Raw genomic sequence first — 17,357 nt, 5'->3', positions numbered from 1 at the left:
TTACTAGGGCTCTCGTGAGAACCTAGCCTTAAAGGTAGTGGCAGGCATAATAAAAATAATGAAAATCTTATGTTTTTCTGAAATTTCCATTTCTTTTTTTTTGTGGTGGCGGGTGCGTTAATTGGCCAAAAATAAAATTTTATTTTTATTTGAAATCATCAATTTTGGCGGGCAGCGAGTTCGCGAAACAAGGTATAAAACAAGGTAAAATTTCTCGTCTTAAGTTACTGTATCAAGGGCAGATCCAGTATTTAATAAAAGTGAACAAGGGAGCCACAGTGAAACCGGTCGCTGTTTCGGTCATGAAATAGAAAAAAGGACGGACTTCCGCAATATAGGTACCAGGTGAAGATCTACCGTTGCCGAAGCACCCTCAAAATTTATGTACAAGCTTCCACCACTTCACTTACCTGAAATAAACAAAATTGTAATGTGCATTGTCTAGATAAACAGACTACAAGTGAAGACCCATAGAAAATAAGTGGAACAGTAAAACAACCCACATATCCTGACAGGGTGTTGTTTTTGCCTGAACAACAAGTTTCTTTATCCAGTTAAAGGTGGACTCCAGAGGAAAACATTTTTTTTTTATGTTGTACATCTGATTATTTTCTAAGGCTGAGTTTCCATACAATTGCTACACTTTCGCTTCAGTTTTTTTTACTGCAGTTGTCGCAACACTAGCTGTGCCCGACGCAAACGCTCCCTGATTCAACTGACCAATCAGTATTTTTTATGGAAGCCAGGCTTTAGACACAAAAGCATAACTCGGAAGCGGTCCACGAGATACAGATTTTAGAATATCTAAAAACTTGGGAGAAAATGGGTGTGACCACCCTTTCTTCCAGTTTTTAAATATTCAAAAATCTGTATCTCGTTAACCACTCCCAACTTTTTTTGTCAAATATACTTTTTGTCTTAGAAAAACTCAGTTTTATAACATATCAAACATTTTTTCAGTATTCATAGAATTTTGTGTGGCCTGCATTTATTCACAATAGATTATTGATGGATTTATTAACAATCTTACAATATTCATTAACAAATCAATTTAATAAAATGAAGAGTAGAATGCATTTCTAAATTGTTTACGCTAAATTGGTGCACACCCCATCCACTCCAAAGCTTGTTCCTCCAAACTCCCCTACTGTAGTTAAAATCACCTCATTTTGCAATCTAGCTTCCCCCTCCCTGTCATTATCTAGTATCCATTTTCCCCATATAGATTCCAAAATGAGGATGCTGCCAAAAATACTAGACAACAAGATGATAATTGAAATTGTTCTTACCTCGTCGATTTTCTTGTTGGTATCAGAGGTTGTCCTATATCAAATACTTCAATAAGTTCCTGTGGAGACATACAGCAAATTCCATGTAGATAATATCTATCTATAATTATTATAGTATTATACTATATCATTATCTAACTGAATATCAGTTTCACAACAAATACATTAACCATCTGCTACTAATTCTGCATACATCTCAAGTAAAAATTGTAACACCCAGGCATGTTTAGATTTAGTAATTAGCATTGTTATTTACACTCATTAGATTTAATTTATAGACTTTGTTTTTGAATGTGGATAGGTTTCAGGTGGAAGGACTGAAACAAGTAAAAAATCATTTTTGAAACTGGTGCATTATAATATTTTATTTTTAAAATTATCAATCATAATCAATAATTACTGTATTAATAAAATCCAATTGTATTAAAATAAGTATGCTACTGCAACATCATGAAATTATTTACAGTCAAATTATATAAGAACACAAAAAAATGACAACATTTTTTAATATTAAAAAAATCTAAATTTATCTCTGTAAAGTGTTGTTGTTTTCCCTTTTCTTTAAGATCGAATACATTATTACTAAAATTAGTAAGAATTATTTAGTACCTTCCATTTGTCCATGGTCAATGAGAACATAAATTGTTTTTTATGGATAGTCTCCTTGCTTTGACCTTCCTTATAAGGTTCACATGGCCGAATGACCGGCAGGCCATCAGTGTCGAGCTCAATCATAGCAAGTCCATCCTGGGGATAATAAATAGTACTATATTTTAATTTGTCACAGACGAATTTAGGTGATACGCAGGATCCGATGGTGATCTGATGATTGTTATTTTGATAATTTTGGAATGATTGATCATGAAGGAGGCTGTTGGTATCAGAATCAAACCAGGCATTTAAAAAGACATGGAAATTTGTTAATATTTTCCAGTATGGGGAGATTTTTTAAGGCTTAGTACTGCCCAAAATTGTGCTTTTAGACCACAATATTAGGGATTGGCAATCAACATAACGTATTTGGATACGCAAATCAATATTTTTGGTCAGACGATCTCATCAACGGATGGCATGGGGTCCAGGGGTGTGTGTGTGGTGGGGGAAATTTTCCCTCCCTGGCCCCACCACTGGGGTTAAGTAGGCAATGAAACAAGTCTGGCCAAGCTTTGGTATGATATATGAGGCTGAGGGAGTGAAATAGTTTTGACATACAATATTTACCTTTACCAGAAATGAAACATAGAATATGTTTTCGATAGTCTGACCAAATGAATCAGGATTCACAACAAAGTCAAACAGTCTCACCGGTTCAACTGAAAAAAAAAGAGGGTTTTTCCCTGATTTACGCACATTTTACCATCAAGGCTTTTAATTAATATGATTACCATCCAATTTAACGGTCTAGGCAAAAAAGAATTGAGGTAATACAGTGCACCCTCCAATTACAGAACCCTTTAATTCCTAGACCCCTCTAATTTGAGACCAATTTTTCAAAGAACGAAATAACAATCGTCAATCATTTAACACAAATTTAACCCTCTATGCAGAGACCGAACCCCGAGACCACTCAAAATTATCAGGTCCCAAAGTGGTCTTGAATTGGAGGGCAAACTGTATATTATTTATACATCTATCTATTTATGAGAAAACCTTTGAAGGAATAAAAGATCCAGGGAATGTATGAAAATACTTGTATGTAGGAACTTACTATCCATGGAATCGTCTTCATAATATGTGTACTGCTTCAATATTGCCATGATCCTCCCCACTTCTTCTGTTGTCACCTCCTGGTGACTCTGTACAACTGACGACAACTAGAACAAAATAAGTCAATTCAAAATGGTGAACACTTGCATACTACATATATCTCTATGAGCTTTAAAAACACAAACCAGAAAGAACAAGAATGAAAACGATGGTATGCACCATAGGAAATTTAAATAAAAATTTTAAAAAATAAGAGTGGAGGAAAATAAAAATATTTTAACATTGTTTCGTTAAGTATATTTGTCTGGGTGCATTTAAGTAATAATTAGACTGGATAATAAATTTTACTGCAATAGCATGGTTAAGGGATCAAATTTATTAAAGCTTGAAAATTGGCCTTTTGGGCATCTTGGTAAAATTCTAATTCGAAATACTAAAAACAGGCTTGTGCAAAACAAAAACGGCCCTATTATTATCTTCAACCTTCGCAATAGCTTACTTGCTCGGTCCCAACACAAGCAAAACTGAATTATTTACCTGTTTCGGTACTGCTGTAGGCCCTATCTCCTTCTCTTTATTTTGCGTGTTCTTTCTTGGGTTTTTCTTCGGTTTTTCATGTCCAAACGATCCTAATCTGAAAACATTTAAGAAATGGTTCTTTCAAAAACATCCAGAAAATAAAAATAAAATTTTAATGGTGAATGTAAACAGTAATAGGATTGATAAATGCTTTAAATTCATATAATTAATGACGAAATATAGGGTATATTATTTTGTGAGATTTCAAGGCTGTGGCAGACATAATAAAAATAAATTAACAATTTTATTTTTTTCTGAATTTCCATTTTTAATGGCAGCAGGTGCACTAACTGGCAAAAAATAAAATTTTATTTTTATTCGAAATCACACTTATAGGCAGGCAGTGAGTTCGCAAAACAAGTTATTAAAAGTCTCACCATAACAGTACATGAGTAAGCACTTTGGATTTGATTGGATTTATTCGGTGTAAACACCAAGGATAGCCCACAAGTCTAGAAGAAGACTTATTTCCAGTGGGGTCCTTCTGGCGGTGATTGGGCAGTACACCGGGAGACAAAACCTACTCTTTTCCGAAGAGTGTACTGCGTTCTTTAACGTGCATATGGGCCAAAAATGCACAAATGAACCAACGGCTTAAAGGTCTCATCCGAAAGACGGTGTGCTATTGTAACTTGTATTTCAGCCCTCCAGCAGAAATACAAGGAGAGGCAACGATGGGAATATTGATCAGATCTACTCACAAAGAATGAAATGCTGGTGCCTTTTTGAAGTGTAATCTTGCTTCTTTACCAAGCTCTTTCCATGCCTCAGGTGTTATGTGTCTTCTATTCTGGCTTTGAGTATCAGGTGCCATTGCTCGCCCACTCATGTAAGTTACCTGAAGGACAACAACGATTGTTAGCAGGACATAAACACAAGGTAGTTTGGTTCTTAATTGAAGCAAAACTGCACACCAAAATAATTAAGAAAAAAACCAAGAACAAAATGAAAATTTTACCTGAAATTTCAACCTATCTAAAAAGCTATTATTCATGTTGCTATATTAATAAAAATAACAATAATAAAAAAAATAGGCTCCCATTGGGTGGGAGCACGTGTCTACTAATTGAAAGGGTTGTTTTTTTTGTGGGGGGGGGAGTACTTTCTACTATGAAGAGACTTGATTTACGTTTGGGAGATTGTTAATTTCTATCCTTTGCTTATCATGCAATGGTATCCCATAATTCCTCTATATGAACTTTGAACTGTCACACCAGATTTACTCTCACCACTTTACAGGTGAGACAATAACTAAGTGTCTACAGCCCCCATGGGGGCAGTAGACACAAAAACCAACAATAACACTGCCCATCAAAAATCAACAAAATCAAACTTATTCTTTAAACTGGGTAGCATGTTCAGTTGATATCTACTGGTCTTCCACAGAGCCCAGATATTGGGAGTTGTTTTAGTCATGATAAAAAGTTCTGAAGTCACAGGAATTGAACCCAGGACCCTGACTATCAAATTTTATTTGACAAAAACATGTGACATGCCTACACTCGTTCATAATGACATCACATACCATATATAGGCACATCATCACTATATATGGGCATACAACAGTAGACATACCAGCTTCTCTATGAATTCTCTCGCATCAAACTTGACAAGATCAGTGTGGAGTTTCTGTGCTCGCTGCTTCCCAATAGCTGATGCAATTACTAAGAATGAAGAATCCATCGCTGCTTCCCTGGTCCCCTTAATCTCCTTGACTGAAAATAAATGTTTAAACATTGTTTTAACCTCTCGGGCAACCAAATTACAAGGCGATTAATAGTAAAACATAGAAATTATAGGACTGTGTTGTGGTTATGCTACATTTCCTAATGCATGGATAAATATAAATTGTGATGAAGACTTTTCGAAACAATCACAAACTCCATATTCAGAAAACATGTTGAGAGGAATGTGATCACAATATGATGTGTTTCAGTGGTTAATAAAACAGCAAGCGTTGTTTACTATGTAAAACCAGTGGCAGCGTAAGGATTTATAGTTACCATTGAGAATGGCACCTGGTGGCCAAATACCTTGGACAATAAGACTTCTTCTCTGGACTTGCTGGTGTCAGAAATTTTTTTTGTTTTGGATTACATCATTATGGTTCTAGGCCTTTCAAATAATGATGACTTACCATCTTCAAAGAGTTCATTTGCTCTGTTCAATGCATCATTTAATCCTGTGTTTTCTAGGTTTGATAATTCAAGACTGTTTTCTGTAAAAAGGTTGAAAAATATACAAGCATCGTTAATTCCAAACACCAACCTTGTACTGTAATATAGAGACTCCAAGCAGACATTTTGACCTCGGTAAGGGCCTAGTTAGAGTTTACTGATTCAGTATGACCTTCCTATAGCCGGGCACTCACCGCATCGTACCACAAATCCAACTCCGCTTCCTGTGAGTGCTAGACGGCGCAACGCTGTCTGCTGATTTTTGGTGGCAGTCTGAACGGATCGTCATTTTAAAACGATCGGTGGCGTGGGCGCAGTAAGTGCCTGGCTTCACACTACTACGATAATTACTAATTCTCAAGCCTGGAAAAAAAGGCTTTGTGCCTCCGACCATGAAAATTGTCACGATAACATTCCTCCACCATCAATTGTTATCTACAGTACATATAGCCCAACAGTTTTTTTTTTAAATTTTCTCCACAAAAAATGCCCCCAGGACATTTCTGATGCCTCCAACCGCCGGCCGCACATTTTTTCCAGCCCTGCTTATTCTGCAGACTTTAAATGCAAATTGGAAATTTTGACTACTCTCCTCTCTTATGGTCTAAGGCCTGTTTATACGATAACGATAAAAAAGCTAAAAAGCGATTGTTCATGTAGAAAACAAAAGAAATAAGAGAAGTTTTTACACTAGGATGATACGAAAATGATTTATCGTGTATACGATAACAAAATATTATATATATAAAAAAAATCAAATCAGATGACATCATAATCATGGAAAAATTATAAAATCGTTTGACTTGTAAAAATATGTTATCATCACATAACTGATAAATCGTTATCGAATCGTTCTAGTGTACAAACTCTTATTTCTTTTATTTTCTATATGAAAAATTGCTGTTTAGCTTTTTTATTGTTATTGTTATCATATAAACAGGCCTTAACATTGGATTTCATTGATAAATTTGAAAAACAATTTTAAAGTATGAGAGTGTCCTTTTTTTGGACCCATACAGAATTATTAAAACTGGAGAATCTGGTCTTATAGAACATGATAGTGACTTTTTGAGGAAGAGCACCATTCAAGTTGACCACTCATGTTGCAACCAGTAAAAAAAAAATAAATATGCATGACGTATTAGTACTATTTAGAACAAAAACTCACTCTGTGTTTCTGTAATCAAGTTACGATACTGGTGGCGGATCTGTCGCCTTTTCTGGTGTTCAATTTCATTCGACATTTTGTTGGAATCCTACATTAAAATGTTGTGGGAAAAAAAAACAGGAATTTACTGCAATATCATTCATACCATATTCATCAAACAACGTGGACATTAACATTAAACCTAGTCCTATAATGATTATCTTGAATTGTCTATGTTTAAATTTACAAACAAGTCAAAAAACTGTGCAGCAATTGCGATATTGAAGATAAACAGGTATACTGCTCTGTGTAGTGCAATCAGGCTTGCACTGTACTGACTACTGTCAAAATAGCTAGAAACACAAGATAAGTATTAAAACTCTCCACAGAAAAAAAACTGTATCACTGAATAGATTGTGGGTTAAAAAAAAGTAAGTTTGTGTATTACAGTCGTAAGCGGACCCAGGTACAGTAACGTCTGGATAAGCTACAGTAAATGTAAATTTCCATTATTGGAAACTGAAGCTGAAGGTCGCCGCATACATCTGGATCTGCGTAAAAGATATGACGTACTATATATTCACTTCACTTTTGCTACAGTACGTGAGAGTTTTATCTTGTGTTTACTTTTGCCTCACCTGTTGAATGTTACCAACAACTTTACCATGTTCTTTTGGAGTTAGTTAGTTTACTTTCGTTTATTTTCCCTCTTTCGTCTTTAAATGTATATGCACTAGCCTAGGGCCTAGGCCTAAATGAGTTACCTCCTGTTGATTTCAAGAAGGCAGTGGGTTGGCTGGTGATAAACATGTGTCAAATGTCAATAAACACCACTGAGTGAATGCCCATGATCATCAGGTCCAATCTCCAAGAAGTTAGCCCAGCACTGCAGCAGCAGCTAGTATATGCAGTGTCAAATGAGCCTTATCGATAGTTCCAGATGTATTGGAGGGGGTAAAGATATCATTTAAAACACAGACTTTTAAGAAAACTCAATCCTATACTGTAAAAACAAGGAAATATTCAAAATTGATTACCTGACCTTCCTCCGACACACCAATTTTCGAAATGAGGGCGCGTAGTGAATGCGGATTCCGGATGTTCAAGTCCAGGTTTTAAAACAGCGCCACCACAGCTCTCTATATTTTTGGTAACGTAAACATAAAAAATCAGTATTATATAACTCTGTGGGTAATACCTACCGCTTTCAGTACAGTAATCAGACCATAGACAATGAAGAAACATGGCTAGCTTTATGTTTAGCATATAGAGAAATCTAGAATCAATAATAATCTGTAAATTTATAAGGTGACAGTGTAATTCAATACCCCATATTTTTCATGTCAGGCACTGTCCTCCACAGTTTATCTGTAATGGGAAGGATACATATTTTTTATACATTTTGGCTATTTTTTCAAAGTAGATATGTACTGTCAGGGTTATTTTAGTCATTTATTCATTGATTTAATAGTTCTGTTGCATTCATCTCTATTAGAAACAATTGTTTTTTTGTTTGTTTGTTTGTTTGTTTTTTTGTTTGTTTTTTTTTTTTAATAAATGGCAGTGTAGGTCTATGTTATTATCCACAAATATGATTTGGTGCATTTACCAAATTTAAAAGAGAAAAAAAGAAGGTCTGGGACTATGAGCAAACTCATTATACCACGCCCGCGCATTATCGGAGTCATTAAAAGACAACTCAAAAGTCGGAAAACTCATTTCTTTTTCACGGGGGAGGAACTCCGGACCCCTTTTATTTTTGGGGGTTTTTTGAACCCCCCTACAAATTTGCACAGACGTTTTGAAGGGGTTTTTTTTAAGGGTTTTTTTTATTTTTTTATTTTTATTTTTTTGCAATTTCAAATTCTATTCTATTTTTAATTGAGCACAATATTAGGACACTAAATTCATTCATTAGATTGATATAATATTTTTACCAAACGAAGGACACTTCATTTCACTATTTCTTGCTTATGATCTTTTATGTCTTGCTTGTGTAAAATTATCAAAAAAATATTTGCTCAACAGCAGGGAAGGAGCGATGTCCCAGACCTCTGAAGGGGTCCCGGGGCGGGGGCTAGATCCCGGAAGCTCAATTTAGTCATTTTGAATACTAGGCCCCCGTAATAGACCCTACTCATATTTTGTAAAAGTTGCATATATTTCCCCTAACGAATGTGTTGAGTTCTTTGAGAGAGCTCTCTCTGACGGGGAATCTGCCTCTGCAAGACTGCAAATGGCCCCACCACTTAACTTAATTACAATCCTCCCAATATTAGAGTTTTTTGGGAACTAACGGTACCGTACTTAGCATGATAAATGCATGGTAACTGACGGTGCCTCATTTAAAGCAGTCTTCAAATAGCTGCATGGGCCTAATAATAAGCAGGCTTACAGATTTGAAATAAAAAAATTAATCATTTTTATGCCAAAAATATTTTTCAGGGTCGCTGTAAGTGTATTGCTGTTGCCGACTGGTAATAGAACTTGTCTACTTTTCTTTGAGTGTAACTGTGGGCTAAGTACCGTTTCCTGACCGGAGCTTATTTGTCTATCACAGTACTAGATATTTTTTTCTGTATTGACAAGTTGCTTCTTACACTTAACCAATATTGTTACTTGATCGGACGTCGTCCACACAACGACTGGTAATAGTAATCCTGTAAGAGTATTTTCAAACCAAACATGAAGTTACAGGCATATTGTAAACACAGTATTTTTGTTATCAGCCATGCAAAGTTTGTTCATAGTACCGGGCAGACAATCGGTATTTTCTCTGTGATTTCACCTATATCCACCAACAAATACCAAGGCTTTAAAACCTAAAAGCAGTTTGCCTGTAAAATCGGGACTCATAATAAAAACAAGTCTCTGATAAAGTTTTTATCTTTAATTTGCTATGTCATATTTAGTTGAATTAAGACTACCAACCTTTCGGTGTCTGTCGGTTGATTGGTAACGGATTTAATTCTAGACCTGGGTGGGGAGTATGCCTACTTCACATTGCCCCAGTGTGTGTTTTTACTTTATTGAAAAAAATATTCATCGAATGGTATTAATTTTATTTTCTTTAAATATATATTTTTTAATTCAATTTTTTTCTCGCGGGCCAGAATAATTTGCTGTTAAGAACCAGGGTTATATACAAATGGTCAAATATTCGGTGGTACGTACGGAAATCAAAGGCTCGTAAAACACCGTTGCTGTGTTGTAGTTTTTAGCAGAAACGAGTAAGATTTTAACCATTAAAATATAACTTGTTATTTGGCTTTTATTAGAGAAACGCGGCCATAATATAACCATAACAATTATAGAATCAGGGCTCGTGCCCACCCCCACCCCCCATCAGTCAATCGAAAAATAAAAAAGGGGAAGAAAAATTTTAGTTAAAGAGAGAAAAGAAGAAAAAAGGATTGCACCCATAAGTTCAGAGGCGATCCAGCAGTGGGCGAAAGGAGAGCTCGATTATTTACCACAGGCCTATTTACACCAACCATGGTGGGGCTGAGGTGGGCGTAGCAGCTTGAACTTCATTTTGTGCCCCCTACCCCCCGTCAGAAATTCTCTGGATCTGCCCATGAGAATACTGCGAAAAAACCAGAGAAAAAAAAAATAATGTCGTTTTTATATCACAGTTAGGCCGACTTGTTCCGACCGTTCGTGATTTAAAAAAAATTTTTTTTGTTTTTTGTTTTGTTTTTTTGTTCTCCAACGTAACGAGTGACTTTCCATCCATCGACGGGTACGGTTAACGCACCTAACATTTTAGTCTTCCGTGTAGTGCCGCCCACTACCTTATTTATACCATGGAGGTCCTCCATGTTTATACTATAGAGAAATATGTTTTTTTTAATACTTACCTAACCTACCAGATACCAGAACAGGAGGAGGTACAGTATATTATTTTATAACTCTGGATAAAATTCCTTGATCGTATATAATAACACTGTTCAAATTGAGCATAATCCCATAGGGATTCTAGATATTGATATGAACAGTCGTTAAAACACACAACCATTATACAGAAGCTGTAGATCACCTACACACCGCTATATATTCGATGGGATTTAATAAAATAAAATTAATGTACAGTTGATGTACAGTAATAAATTTATGCTTTATTTGGGAGTGAGTGAAAGAGCTAGCCAATCACAATCGAGAATCGCTCTCTCGCAAAAATCTTATCCTCCTCACAAGATTGACCATGCGCAATAAGCGGTGGGAACTAGAAGAAAACGGTCATGTATTTGAAATTGCGATGTACTGTTTCGGCTGAGGCCACTACCCTGTCCCGATTCCGAAACATATTTCACATGACCGAGAGGGTAAGTTCGACATATATTTACTTCAGACACAGTAGATTATGATAAATTAATTTCGTTGGTATGTCGGACACAATCGTTCAATAATTCCATGACGGCCTGACGAGAAAAATGGGCGATTTCCAATGACGTGTATCCCGTTCCCGGGTTTCGACGATTCGATTTGTCTGGGCCTTGGTGTCGCTCGCATAATAAATAACAAAAACATAGCTTCTTCTATATTGACGAAAAACTGGATGGCATTTTAAACATTGTGTATCTCTTAAATTAGAAATGGCTATTTTTCCATTAATCAGGGTTCGAATTTCGGTATATCATTTAGTTGGAAATTTATTATGAATTGTTGGGACACCATTGGCATTGTGAGATGCTCACTCAGGTTCGGCTAGGCGGCTGGCCAGCCTTGCTAGCTAGCCTAGCTCTGGCTAGGCCCTTGAACTTTGGCCGCATAGCATGTATGCTAGACCTAGCCTAGGCTAGCAGCTAGCTTGGATTAGGGCAGGCCTCTAGGTAGGAGTGCCTAGGCTAGACACTAGGCAAACTTAAAATAAGAGCCTAGGCATATGTTACTTGTATATTCCATGTTTCCACACAGTATGTTTTTTTAGGACGTGGATATAATTATACACAGATTGTACCAACGTTTTATGTAGTAAATTCAAGGTGTTGATTAGCGAAGCTGGCTTAAACCACCTTCGACTTCAGTTTTGCAATCTTATTTTTAGTTTATTAATACTCATAATAATAATAGATGGTATCATTGTCATCATCTATGACTATATTTATTTAGGCCTATTATGTAATATAACAAAATTTTATTGTCATTAATTAAAAAATAATTTTTTTAAAAATGTATTTGAATGATACGAATGAAGACTGCTTTCTTGCTCATTTTTCTATCATTGTTGTTTTATACATTATTTCGGCAATTATTGTCAACTTGTAATTCATAATTAAATATTTCTGATTTGAAAAAGAAATTCGCCGACAAGGGGTCCGACGGAGGGTCTAAACCAAGGGCCAACTAGTCTCAGTTGATGGCTGGTAGGGTTCACAGTGAGAATTTTTATGGCTTACAGTACTGTAGAATGCTCCAAATTGTGCTTTTAGACCTCAATATTAGGGATTAGCAATCAAAATAATGTTATTTGGAGAGGCAAATTATTATTTTTTTTTTTTCGATCCGTTGACCTAGTCGTGGCGTCGGACGGCAGGATAGTCCAGGCCTGTCCGACGGGGTGGCAAATGCCACCTGCCCCCCGTGCGACCACTGCATATTTTCTCAGTAACCCATAGAATTTAAAAATTTTAATTCATGTTTTCTGTATTATCCAAATATGATACAAAACACTATTAAGGTCCATAAAATTACCTGCTCTGCTTTTTAATGGATCGTTCCATTAAGCCCCACCCCTTGGATATTGTTGCTAAGGCCCCACAAAATGACGGTAATAAAGTGCAAAATAAATTTGTGTTTGTAGGAGATGCATGTGTGCCACACCTATTAAAAACATTCTGATTGGTCGGTTAAGTTGGACACTACTTTCTGGGAAATATATTTTGGAAGGCGTCATTAAAATAAGAATATATTTATTCATGAATATAGCCTCTTTATCTATATCACATGTGACATAGCAAGACATCAAAACATTAAATTTTTGCTGCGAAGCAGCCAATTCATATTCTTGACAGCAATTTGACCTCTGAAAGGTCATTGTTTGTCAAAAAACTATCGCCTAAGACAACTGAAAAGCGGAGTTTCCTTCTTTCGTTCTGCCGCGTAAAATCAATTACTTTAGGCGACGTTTGTAGACTAACCTACTCGTACCAACGTCGGCATGTCGCGACGCTGGAGTACTATTCAGCGTTTTTACTATATTTCTGGGTTTCCTATTTCTACGTTTAATCGGCTCATGTCTCAGCCACAATATTTTGAGGCCAATATTATTTACGAACCCAGTTAAACTTATTTACTAACCTATTTCAACATGCTAATTATTACATTTAGGCGACGCTTGTTGTAGACTGGCATAGTGTTTTCGGAAATAAATACCATTTTATACACATGCGCAGATCGATTCGCCAGCAGCGAGTCATCGCCAGCAGAGAGATGTCACTGCAGCAAAACACTATTGTACACGGTACCAACGCTGTTCTAAATATAGACAATGGGTCGTTCTCATATTATTTGTTATATTTTTATTATTCATTATTTTCACTTGACTCGCATAAATAATTTTGTTCGAAGAACATTTTATGCATTTGTACTTCGCAGCACTTCACTTGCAATTTGCAATTTCTAGTTTATGTAAATATTCCATCTTGTATTCCAAGTGAGGTCCCAAGCATTCTGTTGACCCACTTTAGACAAACCCAGAGCCAACAGTAACTGTCCTAATTCTGACCTCTGTACTAACCAATTGTTTCAGCTAAACGAAGGCTACTTGTTGGTCTGAAGTCTTCCCAGATTACCTTTCAAAACATAGGCCAGCAATCACCTACTGCTATCATGATACTAACTACTGGTACAGAACCTTTACCCTAGCTTTTAAATGGGATGTATAGGAAGGAAGTGATCCATTTCATCAGTTTAAATGCATTTTTAATACAAAGATGTGCTGGTAATATTTTGTGATACTACAGTTTTTTTTTAAACACTTGTTCATCTGCTGAATAATGTTTTACTAATTTACATAATCTCGTAAATTTATGACTCATTACAGCTGCTATGTTTTATGGTTAAAAGTGAAAATTATTCCTGCTCAGATTTTAATATATATTTTCAGGTTATAATTATATCAGTGTAAGAATCAACTTTTAAAAATCTGCTGTTTTTTTAAAAATCAAAGTACAGAGCACTGTTAACATTCAGGATATAGGTGCCATATTAATTATTGTATGCTTGGAACATATGTATATTAGGCCTAATGTATAGGAAAACATTTAAATATCATTATCAGTAGCATATATAATGGATTAACTATAGTGTAATTTTATAGACATGATGTACTACTGATATCATGAACAAATGCTCTGTTGAGATAGTAAAACCATGTGTCTCAAATAAATATTTGTACAAGGCACTACTACCCATTTTATTATTTGTTTTCATTGATTGTTATAATATGGCCCCTATTTTTTCCCTGATCTGAATATGTAATCCCATTGAGAAATTTTTCTACTTTCTCCACTGGTAGTGGTATTCCCTGCAAGTACAATATCAATTGAAAGTATCAGATTCATCTAATTACTTTTCAGTTAAGAATTCACCAATCTTAGTCATCAAGTTGGTCATTAAGGAATGCCCATTTTGGATGGTATTATGATGCCTTTTTGGCAAAACAAAAGATAATCTAACCTAATTGTTGATTGTTTATATTTTGCTGATAAATGTTCTACTGTACTGTAAAACATTGCATCGACAAGATTATGTTATAACATTTTGTTGTATGTAAATTTTATACTTCCTGGTTCATTTACATCTAAATCACTTTCTACTATTTACTGATTATTATGATATTAAAATGATAATTTTCTTTAATTGATTGAATAATTTTGGTTGTTGGTATCAATTTCAGGTACATTATGAACAGTAATCCATTCTCACCTCTCCACTCGTTGGATAGCATTAGCAAGACTCAAGTTGATATTGACATTCTTCAGACTCCGTTGTTACCCGTCCAAGAGGATATTGATAGCTTGCCATCTCCATTGGTTCCTTCACAGTCCGGAATTCTGAAGCCGTCGCAAAAGGAGAATATCTTGGTATCACCGTTGCTCTCGGTAAATAATAAAAAGGTATGCACAGTTACTCTATTCAATGTCCCCAGTTGAATTATGGGATTTTCATGGTAAAAGAAAAAATTAAAGAATTTAGAGTTTGATTTTAAAATCTTTAAGATTATATCCAATACTGTTACCAGAAATATAATGCATAGAAATCCATAAAATTATCATGCTAAAATTCAACACATTTATAATGATCATGTTTTCAGTTTAAAGTACATAAAATAACTGATAGACTTGGAAAGAATGTAGACACTATTTTTAGTTCTGCATCTGTTCATTGGCGATGAATATATTTTCTCATTATATTCAACTGAAAGCTAAAAGCTTATGTGAATATACACAGTAAGCAAACAATGAATTTTATTGCCCAAGTATATTAGCTCAAAAATAGAAGATTTCACTTTTAAATAATGTTAGATTTTAGATCTTTAAAAGAATAGAAAATCACATGCAATAGCATTGGCATGCATGCTCGACTGTTGTGTCTTGTGATTCCATGGTCATACAATGGAACCAATTGTATTTTCATTGAGTGTTCTCAGTGATAGTTACCATGGAATAGGTGTTAAAATAAACAAACATTGAATACTAGGCCTATATTGTTACTAATTATTGTACATTAGTCTACTTTTTGGGATTTAAATAAAATTAAATGATCTAAATTTGTCTGGTAACAGAAATTGATTATGTTTAGAAGGAATGCTGGGGATGAGTGCAAAGTTCTTAAAATCAGGTGTGTAAATCCGTTCACATGGTGTGTTAAGTACTATTGTTAAATCCAATGTTTTGTTAATTAAATTTCGCTTCCCAGGTGCAAAATGGTATGTATTAATAACACCATATTGAAGCTAATACCACCCAGTATGTATAATGCAGTTGAACTTTCAATATTAAGCTTATTAAATAATTATTTCAAAATTAATACATTTTGATTTTTTTCAGTAAACTAAGCAAAGGTCTTCACAATGAGACAAATGACCACTTCTAATTAATGCTTATTTAGGTTTAATTTTTAATAAACGGCAGATAAATTAATGGTTGAAGAAGGCAAATTAATAATTGTCAAGTCAATTGTAAGTTTGGTTTTTTGTTAAATTTTAGGCGTATTATCAGATCTCTGTTTCTGGCCCAAACTTATGGCATGTCATAGTCTGTAGTTAGGTGGGCACATTCCATCAAAGAATGAGAGAAGGATAGCAGCTGAAATTAAACACTATCTTTACATTATCTGCCTGAAACTGTTGCATAATAAATTCATAATATGTGTACAATTCTGACAGTTGTTAGGTTAGGAAGAAATATTGTTTTAGATCTTACCTGTTACAATGTTAGTGTATTATGGTCAAACATCAATTAAGCAATACAAAAGTCGCTTATTTTGTGAATTATCAAGAGCTTGCAGTTCGAATGGCTTATAATAAAACAATTTGTTGAGAAGCCTCTGGCAATGTTGTTTTGTAATTGCATTTTAAAGATTGAATTTAGAATTTTAGTAAAGACAGAAATTAAATAAATTTGATCTTCTCCAAGATCTAAACCTGTAATTTGAAGATTAGAATTCCTGTGTGAATCAGAACAAAATGTACCTTGAACTACTTGAATAGTGATTTTTTTTCTGGGTTTCTAAAATTATGTCATTGTGTCATTATCGTGTCTAGTACTGTAAATATAGCTTTGCTCAGACATTTTGAGGTGTGATGCAAAAGGGTCCCAAGTTGAAAGAAATCTCGTCTGCAAAATCTGATTAATGAGCTTTCAACACATTTAATTTTATATTGCTACAAATGATGATACCCATCACCACTGACTTCCATGAGACAATTGATAATGAAGTGGTGAAAAATACAAATATTATGAATTTGTAGGAGATTTTATTTATTTATTTTCGGGGAGATTATTGCTTACTTGCAGGAGTGCTGGAGGCCATCCTGATTCCCGGGTGACTAGGACCCCTGGTGATGAACAGTGCTGTACAAATTGTCTGGGATACTGTACAATACAGAAAATTATCGTTGTATAGAACAAACTAGAACATGAATTTGTAGACATTTGTCCATAGAACATAAATTTAGTATTTAATCTTTAAAGTTAAGTAATATATAGTTTTGTAAATTTAGTATTTGTAAACCTACTGTATATGGTAGGAAAAGCAAAGATCCTGAAAAGGTTCATTTTATTTCTATTGTTTAGATGACCATACATTATTTCTGTAATATTATTTCTAGCAGTTCTTTTTTTGTTTTTATATTATAAAATATTATAAGAATTATTAGAAACGGTTTGAAGCAGTGGAAACTGTTTGGTCTCCCAACCCCGATTTCGGGGTTTCAATCCCTTGCTGTACATT

At 34.8% G+C, this 17,357-nt stretch overlaps 2 protein-coding genes across 6 annotated transcripts in view; one reads left to right on the top strand and one right to left on the bottom strand.

Annotated features, from left to right (window-relative positions):
* Nucleotides 1-76: 76 nt before the first annotated feature.
* LOC117118848 (non-structural maintenance of chromosomes element 4 homolog A-like) lies at nt 77-8,000 on the bottom strand. 4 transcript variants are annotated; one of them, XM_033263572.1, is made up of 11 exons: nt 7,937-8,000; nt 6,921-7,008; nt 5,713-5,793; nt 5,151-5,290; nt 4,277-4,413; nt 3,534-3,630; nt 2,998-3,103; nt 2,511-2,602; nt 1,899-2,036; nt 1,290-1,348; nt 77-410 (listed from the first exon to the last, which is right to left on the bottom strand). In XM_033263572.1, the coding sequence occupies exons 2-11, from the start codon at nt 6,994-6,996 to the stop codon at nt 407-409; spliced, it is 930 nt and encodes a 309-aa protein (XP_033119463.1). In that variant the 5' UTR covers nt 6,997-7,008; nt 7,937-8,000; the 3' UTR covers nt 77-406. The 4 variants fall into 4 exon arrangements, with proteins under 4 accessions (XP_033119463.1, XP_033119464.1, XP_033119466.1 ...); XM_033263573.1 differs by having other exon boundaries at nt 328-410; nt 7,942-7,996; XM_033263575.1 differs by lacking the exon at nt 7,937-8,000 and adding an exon at nt 7,664-7,688 and having other exon boundaries at nt 328-410.
* A 3,102-nt stretch (nt 8,001-11,102) lies between these two features.
* Nucleotides 11,103-17,357, top strand: part of LOC117118819 (transforming acidic coiled-coil-containing protein 3-like) — a 31,495-nt gene continuing 25,240 nt past the window's right edge. For both annotated transcript variants that reach the window (XM_033263533.1, XM_033263532.1), the window contains exons 1-2: nt 11,103-11,224; nt 14,800-15,019. In XM_033263533.1, the coding sequence (XP_033119424.1) occupies nt 14,807-15,019 (213 nt within the window). In that variant the 5' untranslated portion in view covers nt 11,103-11,224; nt 14,800-14,806. The remainder of the gene's footprint in view (nt 11,225-14,799; nt 15,020-17,357) is intronic.

Source organism: Anneissia japonica, unplaced genomic scaffold, assembly GCF_011630105.1.
Source record: "Anneissia japonica isolate Jap-2015-1 unplaced genomic scaffold, ASM1163010v1 scaffold737_len1565949_cov176, whole genome shotgun sequence".
Taxonomy (NCBI): Eukaryota; Metazoa; Echinodermata; class Crinoidea; order Comatulida; family Comatulidae; genus Anneissia; species Anneissia japonica.
The sequence above is the reverse complement of the archived record's forward strand: the minus strand, read 5'-3'. Positions and strand labels throughout refer to the sequence as shown.

Excerpts from the sequence above, each read along its gene's own strand:
- LOC117118848 (XM_033263572.1), bottom strand. The coding sequence starts at position 6,996 with ATGTCGAATGAAATTGAACACCAGAAAAGGCGACAGATCCGCCACCAG. Across the intron at positions 4,414-5,150 it reads GAGAATTCATAGAGAAGCTG|GTAACTTACATGAGTGGGCG; the intron begins GTATGTCTACTG and ends GTTGTCCTTCAG. Across the intron at positions 1,349-1,898 it reads TGACCATGGACAAATGGAAG|GAACTTATTGAAGTATTTGA; the intron begins GTACTAAATAAT and ends ATGTCTCCACAG.